At 37.5% G+C, this 20,536-nt stretch overlaps 4 protein-coding genes across 6 annotated transcripts; all 4 read right to left on the reverse strand.

Moving 5' to 3' along the window:
• Nucleotides 1-974: 974 nt before the first annotated feature.
• On the reverse strand, nucleotides 975-7,866 carry LOC149008868 (RNA polymerase II transcriptional coactivator KIWI-like). Of its 3 annotated transcripts, none has more exons than XM_089162888.1 (5): nucleotides 7,782-7,866; nucleotides 7,500-7,647; nucleotides 7,298-7,403; nucleotides 1,392-1,414; nucleotides 975-1,299 (listed from the first exon to the last, which is right to left on the reverse strand). In XM_089162888.1, the coding sequence occupies exons 2-5, from the start codon at nucleotides 7,629-7,631 to the stop codon at nucleotides 1,240-1,242; spliced, it is 321 nt and encodes a 106-aa protein (XP_089019014.1). In that variant the 5' UTR covers nucleotides 7,632-7,647; nucleotides 7,782-7,866; the 3' UTR covers nucleotides 975-1,239. The 3 variants fall into 3 exon arrangements, with proteins under 3 accessions (XP_089019014.1, XP_089019012.1, XP_089019013.1); XM_089162886.1 differs by having other exon boundaries at nucleotides 7,742-7,834; XM_089162887.1 differs by having other exon boundaries at nucleotides 7,721-7,824.
• A 1,224-nt stretch (nucleotides 7,867-9,090) lies between these two features.
• Nucleotides 9,091-11,048, reverse strand: LOC149008869 (caffeic acid 3-O-methyltransferase-like). The gene is made up of 4 exons (XM_089162885.1): nucleotides 10,298-11,048; nucleotides 9,886-10,199; nucleotides 9,687-9,751; nucleotides 9,091-9,575 (listed from the first exon to the last, which is right to left on the reverse strand). The coding sequence occupies exons 1-4, from the start codon at nucleotides 10,705-10,707 to the stop codon at nucleotides 9,276-9,278; spliced, it is 1,089 nt and encodes a 362-aa protein (XP_089019011.1). The 5' UTR covers nucleotides 10,708-11,048; the 3' UTR covers nucleotides 9,091-9,275.
• Nucleotides 11,049-11,813: 765 nt separating this feature from the next.
• LOC149008870 (caffeic acid 3-O-methyltransferase-like) lies at nucleotides 11,814-13,723 on the reverse strand. Its single transcript, XM_089163575.1, has 4 exons — nucleotides 13,032-13,723; nucleotides 12,637-12,947; nucleotides 12,489-12,553; nucleotides 11,814-12,378 (listed from the first exon to the last, which is right to left on the reverse strand). Exons 1-4 carry the CDS (start codon nucleotides 13,415-13,417, stop codon nucleotides 12,082-12,084), a joined length of 1,059 nt encoding a protein of 352 aa, XP_089019701.1. The 5' UTR covers nucleotides 13,418-13,723; the 3' UTR covers nucleotides 11,814-12,081.
• A 4,687-nt stretch (nucleotides 13,724-18,410) lies between these two features.
• Nucleotides 18,411-20,431, reverse strand: LOC149008871 (caffeic acid 3-O-methyltransferase-like). The gene is made up of 4 exons (XM_089163576.1): nucleotides 19,622-20,431; nucleotides 19,227-19,540; nucleotides 19,029-19,093; nucleotides 18,411-18,874 (listed from the first exon to the last, which is right to left on the reverse strand). The coding sequence occupies exons 1-4, from the start codon at nucleotides 20,005-20,007 to the stop codon at nucleotides 18,569-18,571; spliced, it is 1,071 nt and encodes a 356-aa protein (XP_089019702.1). The 5' UTR covers nucleotides 20,008-20,431; the 3' UTR covers nucleotides 18,411-18,568.
• Nucleotides 20,432-20,536: the final 105 nt, after the last annotated feature.

Genomic DNA, 20,536 nt, shown 5'->3' on the forward strand with positions numbered 1-20,536 from the left:
TAAAGGCTTTCATGTCGCCTGAATGGTGAACAGTTCCACCAATAGTTTGTCATGGGATGCTATAATTGAGCATTGTTAATGGAATTGATTCATTTTGCTTGCATCTTTAGTGGAGAAAAGTATAAGACATCTTAAAATTCTTTTTTTTTTTTTGGGTCAACAGCTAGCCTATAGGTTGAATCTTATAATGATGTAATAAAAATTGCATCATATTCTATAATTAATGCTATCTTCCACAATGAGTAAATATGAATGTTCTTGGTAGACATTTTAAAGCATTTAAGGCATTTTTAATGAATGTGCTAATTGTTCTCCAATATGGATCTCAAGGGATTGGCAGGGTCTGCTAAATAAAGTTTCGGACAGCGTGGTGAAAAGCTTGCTGGAGATGGACGCAGAAAGAAAAAGTTTTGGGTATCAATAGGAACACAAACCACCCTTCTCTTCATGTTAAACAAAACATGCATATATGTTCAAAAATAATTCTCTTTAGATTCCTAGTTTGTTTGGATAAGCGCTTCAAAATGTACAGCTATTACATGTTTAACAAATAATGAAAGTGAATCATATTACATCAACTATATCTAAAATACTGTTAAAGCTGAGAATCTAAATCTCGAAGCAAAAAGCAGACTATATTCTGTTAAATGGGCTTGACGAGCCAATTCCTTTTTATGGCATTCACATCAAATTACAACATCTCTTGTGGTTTTCTCAAAAGCTGGGCCCCCAACCCCGAGCCCATTATCAGTAAGTTGGGTTGGTCAAGTTCTTCAGCATTTTAAGATCCGTACAGGAAAGAATTTTAAAAACACGTTTACATAGATTGTTCTTTCTTCTGCCCTGCAACTTCTGCGCTGTTTCATTTTGCCTCTCTAGATCATCACTATGTCTTTCATTATTTTTCATTTAAAAGTTTTTAAACTATGAGTTCCCTTTAGGTTTTGAACCATTCGATTCCTTCAATGGTTGTTCACATTATTCTTGCTAAACATGAGAAATATGATTCAAACATAAGGATCGTAACCATTTTGAGCAAAGACAGGCAGTGACTATTTGTTCCCCAACTACAGTATTACAAAGAAACGGTTCATTCTACCAAACGACTGTGAAATCAAGTTCAAGATACCTACTTAGTCATAAATACATACATGGGAGAATGATCTACCCAAAAGTCATTACCTACCCATCTCTTTTGCAGTGTTATAGAAATGCCCCCACAAAAGTTCTTTTCACAGCCTAAGTATTCTCCATGACCGCATCGTCAATTTCATCTGCATGATCTCGAAGTACCTTCCACTTCAAAAGGAAAAACAAAAGAGTAAATAGATTGTTGACATCCAAGGGTAACAAAGAGGAAATTTTGGAAATTTTGGAAGGAAAGAGTATACCTGATCCATGCTCAATGAAATGCCTGTTGCAGTAGATAGTAGAACTATCAGGATTTCAGAAAACAGTTGAAATAGCCAACATAATTCAGAAACATCAAATCCTAGATATTCTTTCTACATTAATTGAAAATTAAACATGAGAATGAGTACAGGGACTACATTGTCAATGTATTAAGTTTCTAAGGACATGCCTACTAATAAAACTCATTGTTATTATTTTTATTTGCATGGAATCAAAAGTTACTAACCTCACACAAATTGCCATAAAACTACCCAGAGGTTAAACAAATAAGCCAAAAACTATTTTACATACAACCAACTTAGCATGTGACTGGATAAACTCTAACAAAACATCAACTTCATCAGTGCGGGCTTTTTCTTCACCATATCAAGTCCTCAAAACCACCATAATGGTGATATGATCAGTAATATTTCCATCCTGATACAGCTGTAAAGGGTGTAACCAGTGCACAAGGGTCCCATCATTGCAGATCTGAGGAGTGTCACAACATATGCAATCTTATCCACAATTTGCATAGGCTGTTTCCTGACATGAACCCACAACCATTATGTTGTCATGGAGCAACCTTACCACTGTACTGAGGTAAAGGTTTTGGTAGATGAATTGGTTAACTTGGAACACTGTTCTAGGTTACCATGCCAGATATATCCTCCCAAAATCACCACAGTAACGGTAATACAATAAACTACTTTAAGATAAATAAACATGACCTCCAGAGATTTGAGGAATAAATTCCAAACAAATACGTGGGTGTTGCAAAAAGTGGGAGAAGAAGAAGAGGGGGGGGGGGGGGGGGGGACCTCAGATGCTCTTTCTGAATGAATTTGTGAAGTCATTACACAGTCCTAGGTCACCATACCAGATTTCCTCTCAAAAGATAAAGTTTCATACTTTATGATAACTGAGAACTTGTGAAAAAAGTATCCTAACCATTGATCTTACTCACAATTGGTTGCCATCAAATCCTTGGAGATGAAAATATCAACAAAGATGTAACCTTCCAACAACTAGCTAAAAGTGAACATGTAGAAGAAGAAAGTTGAAAGAACTATCAAAATTTGAAATCTCCTGCGATTGGAGCAAAATCTTCCTGAGAAATAGTGGGCCAGTGGAGACTAAGGAGATACTCTTTTTCCATAAGAAATGTGCCCATGAGAGAAGAGAATCAGCAGATTTTCTTCAAGGTTTCTGATCCCTTCCCCCCTACCCCAAGAACAAAATAGGAGTTGTCCACAAAGACTGCACTGGGAAAACACAGACATGCATCGAGAAGCAGAAGATACGAGTGTCCAAACATGCACTGATCCTTATATCATTCTATTTTGTTCATTATATGTTTGATTTCTCATATATGGTATTATTAGCATAATTATTTATTTATATCATATAGCCGGATATGATTTCTATGTTGATTGTATATACATAAAATATATGAGATAAGGCATACCTTGGATCACCTAGGTGTCTTGACAACGATGAGTTAGAGATTTGGCCAGCAGATAAGCCTAAGAATCCAAGGCCTTTGAGTTCTTCCCAAAACTTACTCTTTCCCAGGTGAGCAACCTTGCAAGTTCTTAGATGGTGATGTAAAGTTTCAGGAAAAACTACTTTCTGTGATGTTATTCCCATAGTGGACATTGCATCATTTCCCCATTCCCAGAACATCATTGTATCACCACACTTCACCTCTCTTTTGTCACTTAATTGAATGGAATTATGCAGAAGGAATTCCTTGGACCAGCCCCCCATTGGGGAACCCAAATGGAGTTGAACTGGGTCCAATTTCCAGTTCAATTGCTTTTTGGGCGCAGTAAGATACTTTATTTATTTAGAGTTATATTATTTGGATTTATCTTGTAATCTTCTATTTTCAGTTTAATAGTAGGTAGGTACTGGTAAGAGTTTGATTTAGGGTATTCTTCTAGTATTAGAGTTCAAGTAAGAGTCAAGTTTAATTTTATTCTTGGTCCAGGATTAAAGATCCTTTATTTCCTGCTTAAATACATGGTTGTCATCAAGTTTAGACAGAATTATGGGATGAATTTTATTTGAAGCTGTCTATGGTGCTGGATTCATATGATAACACAGGCCGTGTGACCTCTAATCTCCCGTTCCGGAAACCTTCACTCATCTCACCTTCTTTTATCCTGGTTCGTTTTACTTCTTTTCTTCTTCTTCTTCTGTTATTCCTCCCTCTCCTGTTTTTTGGCAGCCGTGATAGGTTTGTGGTAGTTAATTGACCTCTCTCATCCTTTTCTTATTATCTATGACCCATTGGGAGAGAGTTTCCAGAATAATTCCTGTTTATAGATCCATTATGTGAACCAAAATCAAGTACTTCTTCCACCAAGAGCAATTTCAGTACTTGGTTATATGTTGACACTTGGTGGTTGGAGTTTTATTGGGATTCTATTCAATAGGGTTGGAGACTAAAGACCTCATCCCATGATTTCATCGGGTTTAGATTCAAATGGTGACAGTTATCTGTCATGAGCCAACCCTCCTTTGCTGGATACTTGGTTCTACAGTTTCTGTTGAAGGTTGGACAACCTTATTCACGTCTGTGTTAAAACTTAAAAGAGGTTTTACCTTATCATGACACTAATACCCTTGTTCCTATTAAATCAAAGTCCGTCCAACCTTTACGATTTTGCTTCCAGCTCTGTTTCCACATCCCATACAAAAACTACCAAGACCTTCAAGTCCAAACTCACATTCACTTCCAAAGTAACCCCTTGTAATTCTGGACATTTACCAAATTACCACTTCTCCTAGCTATTTGTTGTTTTTCCATTACATAATAAGAGTACTAAGGCCATCATTTTAGTGAATATGTTTATCAGGATTATATGCATTAAGGCCTCCTAACAGAAGAGGGACCTAAGAGATTAATCTGTCTAAAAATTAGCAATGTTAATCTCCGCACCTCTATGCCTTCACAACCTATCATTTATTCTATTTAGATAATACAAAATATATATATGAGAAAGAAAAATTCATATTACATAGATTGGCATGAATAGCTAACCCATAATTAAAAAGATCAAAATAGAAGCAAGCAACACCCACCCACACAACAACAACAACCCCCCCCCCCAAAAAAAAAAAAAAAAAAAAAAGAAAAATGATTTTCCCCAAGTCAGTTTGTAACTGTCACCAAATGATCAACCCACAGTTTCCCAACCAACGCATCCAATGACAATGACAAAAGGTGTGAACAAAAAATTTGAACACATCAATCTGAATTCTGAAGCTTTAATTCAAACTAAGAAATGTAACTATTAACCAAAATATGATATGTAATCTACACTTTTTCCCCTGTTGGGATGAATAAAACTTTGTATTACAAAAGAAACAGGGAAAAATATACAAACCCAAAGGCGAAGTAAAAAACAAGGAACAAACTGCAAGCCAAGACTAAAGGGAAGGGGTGGCGAGATGCAAAAGGGAAATGGGAAGATCCCATGAAACAACAAAAAACCTGTTCCTTGGACTGTCCCTTACAGGTGTAGGAGACCAAGGCAAGCTTGGAGGAGATCTCAAAGGAGATGGCATTCCAATCCAAACCTAGTCAAAAGAGCAAGAGTTGGAAGTCCATCTCCAAAGGTTGCATTTATCAATGTGGGAAATAAAGCAACAAAAAGGAAGCTAGCTAGTGGTGTCACAGATGATCTACCTATCGGAAGTCATGTAAATCCTAGATACGGTGATGGATAAAGGAAAACCTCCACGGAGGTGTTGGAGAGGACATGGCAGGTGGTAAAGCCATGGCAGGGTATGAAACCTTTGAACCAAACAATATTGTGCCAAGAAAATAGGCCTTAGTGTCTCCCCAGATACCAAGCAGACTGGAAGCTAAATACACCTGAAGCAGAGGGAGCCAAAGTACTACATCTCTATCACGATGGCCAGGGTGAATGGGGGAAGGAAGCTCCAAATATTTGATAGATGCAGGAGAGGACCAAACACCACTAGGGATGATAGAAGCTAACAGGGATTCCCTATCAAACCCTGAAGAGTAAATGTCCCTAGGCCTCACTGGAAAAGAGAGGACAGCGGAAGGGCAACACTTGTCCTGAAACATATTCCATATACAGCACTGTCTGTGCACTCTTTGTGGCTAAATTCCAAATGAATAAGATCAAACTGATACTGGTTCTAGAAAAGAAAAGCTAACCCTGCACACACTGCCTGCTGAATAGCACACTCACTGCAAGTCTGCAAACAACTTATCATCAAAAGAACTTCCCAGTTCCTACATTTCCAATTATTTCAGCTTTCAAACTTCTCCACTTATCATTTCCATCAACTATAAGATTGTTATGTAGAAATTACTTGGCCCTTGCTCAGTACTACCATGCATCACAGCTTGATTCTAGTTGCACTATTCTGAATTCAAGTTCTTCTATGTTTCAGTTGCCCTACGGTGAGCCAGGATATTGAGGATTATCCGGGAGTCATTTTGAGAATGGCTCTATTTCTCTCTTGGACTTTTTTCCACTCAAAGAGACAATGACCCAAAGAATCTGTCTGCCTTTCAGTTGTTTAATCTTGCTGTAATTGATGAATGATCCTCCTCATTAATGAGTCGAAACAATCTATGGATTGTCTTGAAGATCTCAATAGGCCAAATTCTATAGGATGAAGCAATCTATCATTGTGATCAAGGAGACACCAACCAGACATTCTAGGGGACAAAGGTTAACACTTAACACCTTCAATTGTCACACAATCCCTGTTGTTTTCTTTCTTCCCTCTATTTTAACTTCATCTAATTTCTGAGAAGCCTCCAAAGTGATAAAAATCCTATCTTCTATAATGATCTCCACAGTCAAAACTGCAAGAAGAAAATCAAGCAGCAAATATTTATGCATAAACCTGCACAAACACAACAATGGATAATTTCAGAAGGCTCCAGGCTCCAGCCTAAGATATTCCGTTCAAGCAATTTCAGACTTCAAATAAGCTATCCATCTTTTAATCCTTGAAACACCATTACAACTAGCTCATTAGCAAGGCAAAACAGCTGATCTCTTCATTCTACAGCACACATTTTCTCTGCACTTTCAATTGAAAAAAACCTAAACCTAGAATCCGTTTCTCAATCCCTCGCTACTGTCAAGTGTAGGATAATAAGTTATAGGTTTAAATTAGGAGAATGCATACTTTTATTCTTAAATTGACTCATAAGATTAAAAGGAAACAAAAGATAGAAAAAAAATTATGCATTTCTGTATTCAGGAATCAGCATTACAGGAGAATGGCTAAATAGACAGTCTGTTTTGGACAGAATCCCCACTCAATCAGCAATTGGATAAAATCAGACAGCACCAAAAACCAAAAGGACATATAAAACTTCATAGAAACAATCTAAAACAAGGAAGTACATCCTCTACCAACTTGAATCTATCACCAACTAAGAAGCTTGTTGCATAAAAGAGAATTCAACACTGGATACATAGTAACTCAATGATGATTCAACAGCACGTGATTCTCTTACTTTACCATGTAACATTTAACCTCTAAAGCTCCAATTCAAAAACAATCAAGCAACCTTTCCCTAAGCATTAATGGAGAAAACACATGGCATATGATGAACTCAAACCAATAATTTGCATATTTACATTTTATGCTCCAACTCCCACTCAGGCAATGGGAAATGAAGAACTCAAACCAATAATAATACTCCTTCCCCACTCCCCCCGCCCCTCCAAAAAAGGGGAAATTATCAGTTGCAGTGAATTAATAGGGAAATTTAAGCTCCTTCGGTCGCACACAAATCTCAACGAACAGACAAATGTAACTAAAGCATAATTTCCTTTTTCAATAGTTACAGAAAAAATCAGTAGAGGGGAAGACATGAAGTATTTGGAATTGGGAATACCTTTTTTCCCAGGCAGTTCTTTTCCATCTTTGTAGTAAAACTCACGGATGTCGACCATGACCTTCCCTTGGAAGCTCCTCACTTTGACTCTCCTATTCTTCGAAAGCTTTACAAAGAAGTAAGACATGAAATGAGATAGAACAATAGAGTAAGGTCCACCGACACACACAGAGACAAAGGCAAGAGAGAGAGAGAGAGGTACGTCACAAACGACAATCTCGTCGGAGTCATCAGAGTCTTTCCGAGCATTCTTCTTGGCCGGCGCACCACCATGGTCGGAGTCACCATCGGAAGCGAAGCCCCCTTTGTCCTTCCTCTTTCCCCACCTTGACATCTCTCGAAGACTCAAACTCGCAAAAGACGATCAGTGAGAAAGAAAAAAAAATAATTGGAAAACCCTCAAAGACTTGAGAATAACCGTACAGAATTGGTAACGAGGAAAACCTCAAAAGCTTCGCGTTCGCTCAAGCACGCCTGGACTAACCTGGTTCAGCGTTCTCGCTTTTCGACAACAAAGCGCGGGCATCTCTTTTTAGACGTCCCTCTCACTACCCCTTTCAAAATCCAAGTGATCTGAAATTTTCTGTTCCAGTTCTCAACTCTATGTTTGGTTGGCAGGAAATGCTTGGAAATTAAAAACCAAACAATATGAAATTTTAAATGCATTGGAATTATTAAAATAAAAGATAAATTCTCATTAGTGCGTGTCAACTAGAAAAGAGGTGGAAAGAAAATCTTTATTTTTAATTTGTTAGTTTTCTTTTTTTTTTTTTTTTGAATCCGAAGAGTTTATATATAGGGTGGGGTGAGGGAATATTACTAATATAAATGCCGCCGGATGGGTGCGAACCCAGGACCTCCCGTGGGAAGTTGGGCTTTTAATTTGTTAGTTATTATACAACTCGTGACAATAATCGCTCGAGGGTCCGGATTAAAAGTTTCAAGCTAAGCAAATATCACAAAAACAAAATAAGATTTCTTACAAAATGTAATACTCTTTTTTGGGACTACTCATAACAATTTCAACACTTTAAATTTAAACATAAAATTCAAAAAACATTAGAAATATGTTTATCAAACGAAATAGCCAAAACTAAGCCCACAACTTCTTTACCAAGAGGTGTTTGTTTTACCAACCGAACAAGTGAACAACATAAAGTTATCAGTTTCTAGTGAAACTAGTATAATGGAGTGATATTTTTTTTTTCATTTTTATTCATATATTGTCAACCAAACATAGCTTAAGGATCTAGGGATTTTTTTGTGTGTGTGTGTGTGGTCATTCTAGGAAAGATAAAAACCATTTACACATAAAAACAAGTGAGATTCAAATAATTAATGCAAATGCTCTATGTCCAAGTAGGGCGGACATCCATCCTCTTTCCTGTTAGATGAACAACATGTGACCTGCCTGTGATTGCTTGGGACCATTGGCAGGGCATCCAACGGGCTGACACATGACATACGTCTTGCTCGGACAAAGAGAATTTGAACTCATAATGAATGGAGATGCACTTTATATGTGCCGAAAGAAATTATATCTTCCACACGAAAGGAAAATAAAAAAAAAAAACTAGAGATGATACTACTTTGATCCTCTCTAATACATTATTTAAAAATAAATAATTTAAGTGCAAACTTCTTCCTTCTTTTGATAACGCAAAGAGAACTTAACCCTTGAAACCATCTGAAAATTGATCATTCAATATACTTTCAATATGTATCTTTCTTGCAAATTTATAATTAAAAATATAATAATAATTAAAAAGTCTCATTCCATCACATTCCTAGGAAACAAACAAATTACTTATGGTTAATAAAGCATGCGTACAGAAAATCATAACAATTCTCCACTCATTTATTATCTGATAATACTGATATGTAAATCAGATGCCTTGTGTCAAGACAAACTTTGTTGATTCACAAAAACCAAATGAGCTTCATTCGACTAACAATATATGCGTGGTAACCAATGTATCTATTTATAGAATTCTATAACAGAGAAGGTGTAAGAACAACAAGCCACATTAATACCAACAAATCCAGCTTCTCTTGCTAAAGCAGAAAATTCTTCTTTTGTTCTCTCCTTTGCTGTGGTGTTCAATATAGTTGCCATGAACACTTCCATTTGCAAGACTCCTTTATCTGCAACATTTGTCTCTGGGGCGGTTGGAACAACCAACTCCACAATAATAGCCTTTCCAGAATCTGGTAATGCTTCGTAACAATTTTTTAGCAACTTCACGCATTGTTCATTGCTGAAATTATGAAATACGTTCTGCAAGTTTCATTCAAAACCCAGATAAATCAAACCCTGCCTTACTTCAGGCATTGTAATACTGAGGAACCCCAGCAGAAGTATTTCTGTAAATCAAGAATAAAGACAAACCTTCATAAATATTGCATCTCCTTTTGGAATGCTCGTAAACATATCTCCTCCAACATGTTCCACACCTGCAACAGAATCAACATAGTCTCTCACTGCTCTGCTTGTTTTCAACTAAAACCCATTTGGAAAACAAGACTTGCAAGGAAAATCTGCACTGAAAGTTAAGAAGCCGAGTGTCATATTGGATGGTTGGCCATACCTGAACAAGGTGGAGCTCCTTCTATGACATGAGGCAGATCGAAGTTGATGCCCTTGATGGATGGAAATTTGGAAACGATCATGCTGAGGAGTTGCCCATTCCCTCCACCTACATCAACCAGCACTTGCAGACCTTCAAACCCTTTATATGCGTCAAGAATCTTTTTCATGATGAGGACATTGCATCCAATCGAACAACTTCTGAAATCCTGACTCCATTTAGGGTCGTTCCTTAGGAAATCCATCATGTTTTCTCCATTTGCCCTGTAAAATGGAAGCTCACCTCCTGCTAAAATTGAGTCCTTCAAATGATACCTGTGATCAGGGAACTAATAATTAGTGAAAAGATCACCTTAATTATTCCCAGTACCTGAATCATATCAAAAGAAAACTCAGTGGATAATAGAGAATACCAGCTCTTGATGATAGCGTGATCTTGGATAAATTGCAGAAAAACAGCTAAAGAGCCTCCATCCTTGTCCTTTACGAACAGTTTGGAGGCAGCTGTCAAGCCATAGACTCTGTGGTCATGGCTGAGAACAGAGCAAGTGAGAAGAGAGTGGGAAGCAAGAAGACGCAGCATTCGATCGAGCAGATGGGGTGCATTTGGGTTTTGGGTTGGGAGCCGGGATGCGATGTCTAAAGGGGAAAGGCGTGTATCAGGACCGGCGTCGGACATTATGTCGAACACATGGAGCTCAATTGCTGCTTTCATTACCATGGGCAGAACAGAAGCACTCACCACTTGCATGGCCAACAACTGACTCTCTTCTGCTTCTTCGTCCATTGTAGAAGCCATACTACCTTCACGCCTTTCTCCCATGTACCTCTTTCTTCTGATCTTTAATTTCTGATAACCAAGCAATACTTACAAAGGTGCATTTAAGGCATACCAACCCAGAACCCAGATGGTTAATTGCCATTTGAGCTCTTCAATTTGAAGTCAAACATGCGTTATTTGACGCAGACTCTATCCTTAACCCAAAACCCAGATGGTTAATTGCCATTTGAGCTTTTCAATTTGAAGTCCAACATGCTTTTTTTTTTTACGCAGACCCTATCCTTAGCCCGTCAGTCTTTGATGAAGACACTTTGGTGATTGAAGTCTTCCTCCAGGGGCCGACCACTCCGATGTTGTCATGGCTGTACACCAGATATGAGAAATCAAAATGTCCCTTCAAATTTCGAAGTCCTAAAAATAAAAGCTAACTTTACAATAAAAAAATAAAAATAAGGGAATGTATTCAAATTTGCTTTTCTTTTTATCCATCTCTATGATGATGACCGTTTCTGGTATAGCCATCCTCCTTGGGCCGCCTAATCAAATGTGTTTGTGGTGGTACCATGCCGAAATATCTGGGACCAAACGTTGGAACACTGTAGAAATAAGAAATGCTAATATGCAACTCAATAGTTGGAATTTGAGGGGTTCAAATCCAATAGGTGCAATAAGATGAGATTAAGGATTCTTTTCGTTTCTTTGAGCAAATTGTGTAAGATTGGGTTTAAATTGAAGGCAGTGCCAAAGGTAGAATGGCTGTTTGGTTAGGGAACACTTCCCCTCTCTCTCTAAGAGGGAGATTGGAAGTTGAAGGTGCCGCTGACAATGCTAAATTCTTTGACATTCTTTCTGGATCACCCCACCAAAATTAGAGGAGATCTTCCAAACAAATTACCTAGTTTTGCAAATTCTTAGTTTTCTTTCTTTCTTTTTGTCACTGTCACTGACTAAAAAATAAGTGCAAACTTGATGAGTATATTTTTTTCCCCTCAATATAAATTACCTTTTACCCAAAAAAATGGACAGGGTGATCATCCTGCATTAGTGTGAGGACCAATGGTAACAAACACCAAGATGAGACAGTCAACCAATATCAAACTTCTCATTTTATGTGTTAAAAAAAAAAAAAAAAAAAAAAAAAAAAAGAAGAAGAAGAAGAAGCTCAGCTCCCATAATATGGAGAGGTATACACCATGGAGAATGAATCTATCATCCACACAAAGTTTTGTCATACAACATGGGGGAATTGTTTCTCATCCAAGAGATCTAGAGTGAGATTTTCATTCACACAAAGTCCTATTACAGCCTTACAGGAACGCTGGGCTCAAGACATACAGTTTTTTCAACAGAACAGTAAGACTAGGTGCACAGTGAGTTTTATTTCAACAAGAACAAGACGAGTGACATCTATTACATCTATTTATAGAATTCAGTGACTGACAATGTGTAAGCACAACCCGCCACTTTAATACCAGAAAATCCAGTTTCTCTTGCCATAGCAGCAAGTTCTTCTTCTGTCCTCTCCCTTTCCATGGGGTTCACAATTGCCATGAACATCTCCATTTGCAGGATACCTTGAGCAGCAACATTTGTCTCTGGGGAAGTTGGAGCAATCAAATCCACAACAATCAACTTTCCATTATCTGATAGTGCTTCATAGCAGTTTTTCAGGATCTTCAAGCATTGTTCATCACTAAAATGGTGGAGTATATGCTGCAAATTCCGTTCAAAATTTTGTTAAGTCAAATCTGATGAAACTTGCCTAAAGATCTATGATTCTCTCTCTGCACTTAATGCATCTAACAAAAGTAGATCTTACACACCTTCATGAAAAGTGCATCCCCTTTTGGAATACTTGTAAACATATCTCCTCCAACATGTTCTACACCTGCAACAAAATCATCCATTGTCGATCTTCAAGATTATTCATCTCAACAAGAAAAGAGGACCCATGTAATTAACCATATATACCTGGACAAGGTGTAGCTTTTTGTATGACATTAGGGAGATCTAAGTTGATGCCCTTAATGGATGGATATTTGGAGACGATCATGTTGAGGATTTGTCCATTCCCTCCTCCTACATCAACCAGAACACCAAGGCCTTCAAACCCTTTATATGTCTCAAGCACCTTCTTCATGAACAGGGTATTGTATTCAAAAAAACAGATTCTCATAGCTTCCATCACTTCAGGGTTCTTCCCAACGTAATCCAGAGAACGCTCTCCGTGAGCCTTTTGGAATGGAGACCCCCCTCCTAAAATTGATTCCTTCAAGTGGTACCTGTGAACAGTGAATTAATTAGTCACTGCAAAGAATAAAGACAACTTAACATATGAAGGGATCAATAATGAGTTGAAGGTTTACCAGGGTTTGATCAAATCAAAATCCTGGATAAGAAGCTGGTAAGGAGCCAAGGAGCCTTCACCTTGTTTCTTAAGAAAGAGTTTGGAAGTAGGTGTCAAGCCATAGAGCCTCTGGTCATGGCTGAGAACAGTGCAAGTGAGAAGAGAGTGTGAAACAAGGAGACGCAACATACGATCCAGGATACCAGGTGCATCTGGGTTCTGAGTTGGGAGCCTGGATGCAATTTCTAGAGGGGAGAGGCGTGCATCAGGACCAGCTTCTGACATTATGTCGAACACATTGAGATCGATTGCCGCTTTCAATGCCATCGGTAGAACTGACGCGCTCACCATTTGCATGGCTAACAACTGACTCTCTTCTTGTTGTTCTTCCATTGTTGAAGCCATATTTATTCCTTCCTCTGTTTCTGGTGAGATGACTGATGTGGTTTAATATCAAATGCCCAGTTAGCAGAGAAATTGGTGAAGATTGAACGAGAGGATTTGTGGAAAAGTGAAATATTTATAGGTTAATAGGGTCACAGATGAATCCTCCTGAATTTAAATAATCGATCTAGAGGAGCATTCAAGGTGGTTTCCACTTGGAGTTATTCACTGAACTTTCAACTAGAAAACCAAAAAACAGAGCATTCATTCATTTTCTTTCTTTATCAACAAAGTCAAAAGTTTTAATTTTGCTTGTGATGCCTAACTAATGTGGAGGGTGATCATCTTTCTGACCGGAGCCTTCTTGCTTAACACGCATCAAACTATGTAGAGCCTATAAGTAAAAAATAATAAAATATATATTTTTTTAAATTCCATCAACTGAATCTTTCTTTTGTAATTTGTAATCAATAGCTATCCGGGTAGATGATCTTGACTCATTAATATGCAGCATTTCCAGTATACCATTGAGATCAAGATTTCGACCATCAGTTTCTCAAAAATATTGAAACCCACCATAAATCTCAATCTCAATTATAATTTGTGTGTAATTGCTCAGAATTGAAGCATGACCCCAAACGATTAGGATAAAAAAATCAATATTTCTACTTCAAAAGTTAACATCAAAAGTCAACATTCACACATTACATCTACACTCAATAGGAACATGACATGAAACCATTTTGCTTTCCAAGAAAAATATCCAAAGACTTTGATTAGCTGATCCAGTCAAACCAGCCTTTCTCTAATGCGACAGGGCCTATGGTGCCATGGTGTTGCCATTGATGGTGTAATCTTTATCTTTCCGCCTTTCTTTTTCTATTAAAAAAAATCAGTTTTATTAAAAGAAGATAAAAAAGATTCCGAGCAACTATAAACATTCATACCCAGGAGTTGAAATGATCTGCGGCAACCAAGGTAGCGGTCACCTAGCGGTCACTACAGATGAGTGCCACGTGTCTAAAAATAATTTTAAGCGCTTAAAAACGTCACCTTTCTTTGTCTAGAATGGTGGAAAAGTTCAGAAAAAATGAAACGAAAGATTATGACATGGTGTTAATGTTAATGAGAGGGAGAAACATCATCGTCTTCTCAGAGGCTCTTTCAAGGGTTAATGTCATTTTGTTTTTTAAATAAGAAGATAAATGTCAATCATTAAATTAGAAAGAAATACATAAATACACAAAAAAAAATAATAAAAAAAATAGAAGCATTTAAATGGAAAGCTTAAATGGAACGTCGGAAACCAATAGCAAAATCCGATTAAATTGCATATAAGGTCATTTAGGCTAAGGTATAGGTCAAGCTCAATAAAACTGATTTTTATTCTCAGCCGAGCGGATATCCATCCGCTCAGCCAGTAAGATGTGACACGTGTCTTTATATAAATGAACGGCTGAGATTTATTTGATTCTTTAATAAGTTTTAAATTTTGCAAATTATTCATCCTGAGAATTTCTAAATTTACAAAACTACTACCTCCATCGCCACCAACACCACCCATCGGCTGCTTCGCTGTTGATAATCCCAGATTTTGTCACCGTTTATTCGAGCTACACCACCTGTCGGACTGCTTCACCGTCGATAATCCCAAATATTTATCACCGTTTATTCGAGCTTTTGACAACTGAATCAGAGATCTGTGATCCCTTGGACACAACCACGATAAAAACCTCTTCTTGGCTCCTCCGACAAACACCAAACATCGAGCCCTTTAAATTACTGACTCAGCTTTGCTTCTTCTCCATGCTCTGCAACTTATCACATTCTCAACTTCAGATAAATTTTTTGAAACCAAACTTAGATTTTCCGTCGAATTTCTGAATAACTAGATATGAAAACCAAGGCACCATCAGAAACCCTAAAACTCAATAGGAACGTTAGTGACAGACTGGGACTCAGATAAACCCCTAACTCATCAGCCGACGGAGCTGCATCAGTGTTCGGTTCATCAAGAATTAAAGAAGTAAAGGGGAACAAAAAAAAAAAAAAAAAAAAAAAAAAGGGAAATTCTATGAATCACTGAACCAGCAAAACAAACGAATTTTGGAAACCCTATACTAGTTTTTTTTTTAAGGAATTGAGAGATCTAGATCGGAAAGGAACCACTATTACAACCAGAACTACGATTCCCAAACCCTAGCAAGGACAAAACCTCGGTACCGTCATCATAACAACAGTCAAAGCCATCATTTTAACAACGACACCACCATTCATCACCGCCGTGGCGATGGTGGTGGTGGCCATTTATCCAAAGATCTGGGAGTTGGAGTCTCTCCTACTGCAACTAACTGTTATCGGAAAGTTGGTGGTGTGATTGGAAAGTCCGGTAGCATCAATGCAATCCGTCAAGAGACCGGTGCTTGGATCAATGTTCCTCAGTCCTCACTCATGCCCGACGATTATTTGTAAATTTAAAAATTCTTAGTGCATAGTTGTAATATTTGAAACTTATTAAGGGATCAAATAAATCTCAACCGTTCATGTATATAAAGACACGTGTTACATCCTAATGTCTAAGCGGATGGATATCCACTCGGCTGCGAATAAAAATCCCAATAAAACCAATCCGATCAAATTGTCATATAAGATCATCTAGGCTAAGATATGGGTCAACCTCACTAAAATCTTAGAAGTAAAGCTGGAAATACAACAGCAACTAATAGCTCAAAATGCAAAAAATGCATCTTTTATCACAAATGCCTAAATAGGCAAAAACACGTTATAAAAGCAAAGAATAACACACCACATGGGAAGAGAGATAACACGCCACAAAGGCGGAGCAACTATAGCTTAAACAACTACTAGATCAAGTGAGAAGTTAGACGTGCAGTAAAGTTCCGCCCCTTGACTTCGTACTTTGGCAGCAATGACTTTTCCTTCGCCAGATTTGTGACTGAATGATATTGTGGTAGAGGCTTTGGCTAAGTAAGTTGAAGGAGTTGCAATGGTGGTAAAAGCAATGATGCAAAGGCTAAAGCAAGGTCACACAACATCAAAACTTCCAGATCCTAGAGAGTTGTTTCCAAAACAGGCATGTACAAGAAATAGGAAAAAAGGAAACAAAAAACGGTGAAAAAAGTAAAAGGGGAAGAAAGAGAAAGAAAGAAGAAAGAAAGGAGAAAGAGTTCAAAGAAGTTAAGAGGAGATGGAAGAAACGAGGAAGATGAAGAGCGGATTGTCTCACGATATGAGTGGATTATTTTCCACTAAATCACATCTAACTAAACTGGTAACCCATGCCATCTTTGCAAGACCACTGGAGTAAATTTAGTTTCCACCCTCCCTAAGAAATGAAAATAAACAAGAAATTCAATCACAAGTTCACCTCCGTGCGGCAATTTATTTCTCCAAGAAATTCAGCCATGAGTTTTGCCTCTTTGGGTTCAAAGTTATCCAAAATGGGAATTAATGATCGATTTTCAACTTTTTGTAAAATTATATAATCTTTAACATAAAGCAAGATACAAACGAGATGGTAAGATTATGAATCTATTGGTATCTCATGGATGATCTGTGGTTAACAAGAAATTCTATTTGGGGTTTTCAAATTTAATGTTAATCACTTCTCGTATTTATTTTTAGTTGAAATTTAGCAAGTGAAATAGATTTAAGGTCATTTATCAGATAGAAAAACAAAAATTCTCCCTTTTTTAGTAGCTAATTAAAATAAAATTTAATACAGTAAATTGTTCCAATACCCCAAAATTGAGGCCTTTAAACACTTTCACTTTAATTTTTAGATTTTTTTATGTGTGGGTCCTCTTAGCCAAATATAAATTAATGTCAAATTTTTTTTTTTTTGGGTAGAAATGTTGGGTTCTTTTAGTGAAATGAATTACATCTGCGTCCTATAGCAATAAACACCGTTTGAGAAGTGTTCAAGGTAAGAAATATTGTTTTGGTTCGTTAGGTAGAGAAACAAATAAAACCCGAAATATCGGGCGATATTTTGTCGATCTTTCAGGTATATCGGATGGATTTGCTCTTCTGTAAAGACTGTTTAAATTTTTAAAATAATCAAATTTCTGAGCGTGAAACCCAAGTTCTGAAATTCTGATTTCTGAGCCACAAAATTCAATGGGAAACCCTGATATTTACTTTAAAATAATCAATTTAATGTGAAACCCAATGAGTTGTAATTCTGAAGCAAGTCCGATCGCTAAAGAGAAGGACATCGTTGACGGTGGAGACTGGAGCTAGGTTTATCGATCGGTTGATAGTGAAACGAAGCAAGACAAAGGAGGAAAAGAAGATAACGGAAAGCCAACAGCGATTTGGGCTTTGGTGCGATCAGAGCCTATTCTTCTTCTTCTTATTGATCAGAAAATGTGAGAAACGAAAAGGGTTTCTCCTTGTAATCAGCTTTGATTTTTTACATTTTTTTTAAGGCTCTGTCGCACCAGAGCCATTTTCTTCTTCTTATCAAAAAATTCAGAAACAAAAATAAGTTCTTCTATAATCTGTTAGGTAACAGAGATGAAATTAGAGATTTTTTGTTGCAGATTTCAGGGATGGAGATGGTTTGAATGAAAGAAAGCCCTAAAATTGATAAGAATTTATTCTGGTCATACCGCTTCCATGAGACGCCTTCACTACATCAAAAATTGCATCATCAATAAAGTCCTTCCTTTCTATTACCTTCTAGTAAATTTGAAGCCCATCCAGCCCTTAAGTTGCTAAAAATATCAAATTGGATGTATAGGGAACACACATACAAGTGATAGTGAAGGAGGCTAGCAGATACATGAAGAGATGTTTAGGAGTAGGATCAGTGAGGCGGAAATGCACTCACCGAAATTTTGCAGTGTTAATTTGGAAAATTAATATCTAATTAATGATGAGCTAATTTGTATTGATCAAAGCTAATGATGTGACGATGGAATGACCAGAAGTAGAAAGTCCAGTCTTTGTGAGATGTAACCCTCCGATCATAAGCCAAATATAATCCAAGGAATTCATATATATGACCATGAATTAATAAATCTGATGGTTTCTTAGATGATTGACATTCATATCATAATGGCTTTAGTATTCAATTCAATGGGGGGTTGCAGTCACACAGCCTTCTTACCAAATACATTTTATCCAGCTATAAAATGATAGTAAATATTAAATCTGTTTGTAGAATTCTGTGACTGAGAATGTGTAAGCACAACAAGCCACATTAATAGAGGCAAATCCAGCTTCTCTTGCCAAAGCAGCTAATTCTTCTTCTGTCCTCTCCTTTCCTGTAATGTTCATCATAGTTGCAATGAACATTTCCATTTGCAAGATCCCTTTAGTAGCAGCATTTGTCTCTGGGGTGGTTGGAATAATCAAATCTACAAGAATTAGTTTTCCAGAATCTGGTAATGCCTCGTAGCAATTTTTTAGTAACTTCAGGCCCTGTTCATCACTCCAATTATGAAATATGTTCTGCAAGTTACATTCAAAATCCAGATGAGTCAAATGGCAACTTGAGGCATTGTAATACTGAGGAACACTAGAAATATTTCTGTAAATCAAGAATATCCACTTTCATGTATTAAGAAAGGATAAGCTTGCAATAATAACGTTAGATCTGACAAACCTTCATAAGTATTGCATCTCCTTTTGGAATGCTGTTAAACATATCTCCTCCAACATGTTCCACACCTACAATAGAATCAATATAGTCTTTCAAGGCTCTGCTTGTTTTCAACTAAAACAAGATTTTGCAAGGAAATCTGTACTGAAAGCTAAGGAATATGACAAGTGTCACATTGGGTAGGTGGCAACTTGGCAATACCTGAACAAGGTGGAGCTTCTTCTACAACATGAGGCAGATCGAAGTTGATGCCCTTAATGGATGGATATTTGGAAACTATCATGCTGAGGAGTTGTCCATTCCCTCCACCTACATCAACCAGCACTTGCAGGCCTTCAAACCCTCTGTATGTGTCAAGAACCTTCTTCAGGAAGAGGACATTGTATTCAAACATAACTTTTTTGAAATCCTGACTCCATTTAGGGTCGTTCCTTATGAAGTCCATAATGCTTTCTCCATTTGCCCTGACAAATGGATGCTCACCTCCTTCTAGGATTGAGTCCTTCAAATGGTACCTGTGAACAGGGAACTCATAATTAGTGAAAAGATCACTTTAATTATATCCAGTACCTGAATCAGTGTATTCAAGGGAATACCAGCTCTTGATGATAGCTTGATCCTGGACACAAAACAGAAAAAGAGCCAAGGAGCCCCCATCTTTGTCCTTTACAAACAGTTTGGAGGCAGGTGCCAAGCCATAGACCCTCTGGTCATGGTTGAGAACAGTGCAGGTGAGAAGAGAGTGTGAAACCAGGAGACGCAACATACGATCGAGGAGATCAGGTGCATCTGGGTTCTGAGTCGGAAGCTTGGATGCAATTTCTAGAGGGGAGAGGCGTGCGTCAGGACCAGCTTCAGACATTATGTCGAACACATGGAGCTCAATTGCTGCTTTCAATACCATAGGCAGAACAGACGCGCTCACCATTTGCATGGCCAACAGCTGAGCTTCTTCTTGTTGTTCTTCCATTGTTGCAGCCATAATTCTTCCTTACGGCTGTTTCTGGTGAGATAGACGGATGTGGGTTAATATCAAATACCCAGTTAGCAGGGCAATTGGTGAAAAATGATCGATAGTATTTGTGGAAAAAATGAAATATTTATAGGTTAATGGGGTTATTGACTTGTGCCTTATCTTTAATTCCTGAATTCAAGTAATCGATCTATAGAAGAGTGTCTAAATTGGTTGCTTCTTGGAATCATTCATTGAAGTTTCAGCAGAAAAAAAATGAAAACCAGAGCTTTTGGCTTTTCACTCAACATAGAATCAGTCAAAAGTCAAACTAATACATCAAACAAAAGCCAATAGGAACGGAATGGAACCATTTTGCTTACGAATAAAAAATACCAAAGACTTTTTTCTAATCTGGTAAACAGCAGCCTCGCTAAAATGGTGCCATGGTGTTGCCATTTATATGACGTAACCCCTGTAGCTGATCCTTTCCCTTCTCCCTCAAGAGTGAAAGTAAAAAAGAAATCAAAGCTACAGGAAAGTAAATTACAGAGGATGT

The sequence above is a fragment of the Hakea prostrata genome, chromosome 7, assembly GCF_041222555.1.
Source record: "Hakea prostrata isolate BN-2017 chromosome 7, UWA_Hpros_2, whole genome shotgun sequence".
In the NCBI taxonomy this organism is placed as follows: Eukaryota; Viridiplantae; Streptophyta; class Magnoliopsida; order Proteales; family Proteaceae; genus Hakea; species Hakea prostrata.

Excerpts from the sequence above, each read along its gene's own strand:
- LOC149008868 (XM_089162888.1), bottom strand. The coding sequence starts at position 7,631 with ATGTCAAGGTGGGGAAAGAGGAAGGACAAAGGGGGCTTCGCTTCCGAT. Across the intron at positions 7,404-7,499 it reads ACGAGATTGTCGTTTGTGAC|CTTTCGAAGAATAGGAGAGT; the intron begins GTACCTCTCTCT and ends TTCTTTGTAAAG. Across the intron at positions 1,415-7,297 it reads AGAACTGCCTGGGAAAAAAG|GCATTTCATTGAGCATGGAT; the intron begins GTATTCCCAATT and ends CTACTGCAACAG.
- LOC149008869 (XM_089162885.1), bottom strand. The coding sequence starts at position 10,707 with ATGGGAGAAAGGCGTGAAGGTAGTATGGCTTCTACAATGGACGAAGAA. Across the intron at positions 10,200-10,297 it reads CACGCTATCATCAAGAGCTG|GTATCATTTGAAGGACTCAA; the intron begins GTATTCTCTATT and ends CCCTGATCACAG. Across the intron at positions 9,576-9,686 it reads GAGATGCAATATTTATGAAG|AACGTATTTCATAATTTCAG; the intron begins GTTTGTCTTTAT and ends TGAAACTTGCAG.
- LOC149008870 (XM_089163575.1), bottom strand. The coding sequence starts at position 13,417 with ATGGCTTCAACAATGGAAGAACAACAAGAAGAGAGTCAGTTGTTAGCC. Across the intron at positions 12,948-13,031 it reads TTTGATTTGATCAAACCCTG|GTACCACTTGAAGGAATCAA; the intron begins GTAAACCTTCAA and ends CACTGTTCACAG. Across the intron at positions 12,554-12,636 it reads AAAAGCTACACCTTGTCCAG|GTGTAGAACATGTTGGAGGA; the intron begins GTATATATGGTT and ends ATTTTGTTGCAG.
- LOC149008871 (XM_089163576.1), bottom strand. The coding sequence starts at position 20,007 with ATGGCTGCAACAATGGAAGAACAACAAGAAGAAGCTCAGCTGTTGGCC. Across the intron at positions 19,541-19,621 it reads CAAGCTATCATCAAGAGCTG|GTACCATTTGAAGGACTCAA; the intron begins GTATTCCCTTGA and ends CCCTGTTCACAG. Across the intron at positions 19,094-19,226 it reads AGAAGCTCCACCTTGTTCAG|GTGTGGAACATGTTGGAGGA; the intron begins GTATTGCCAAGT and ends ATTCTATTGTAG.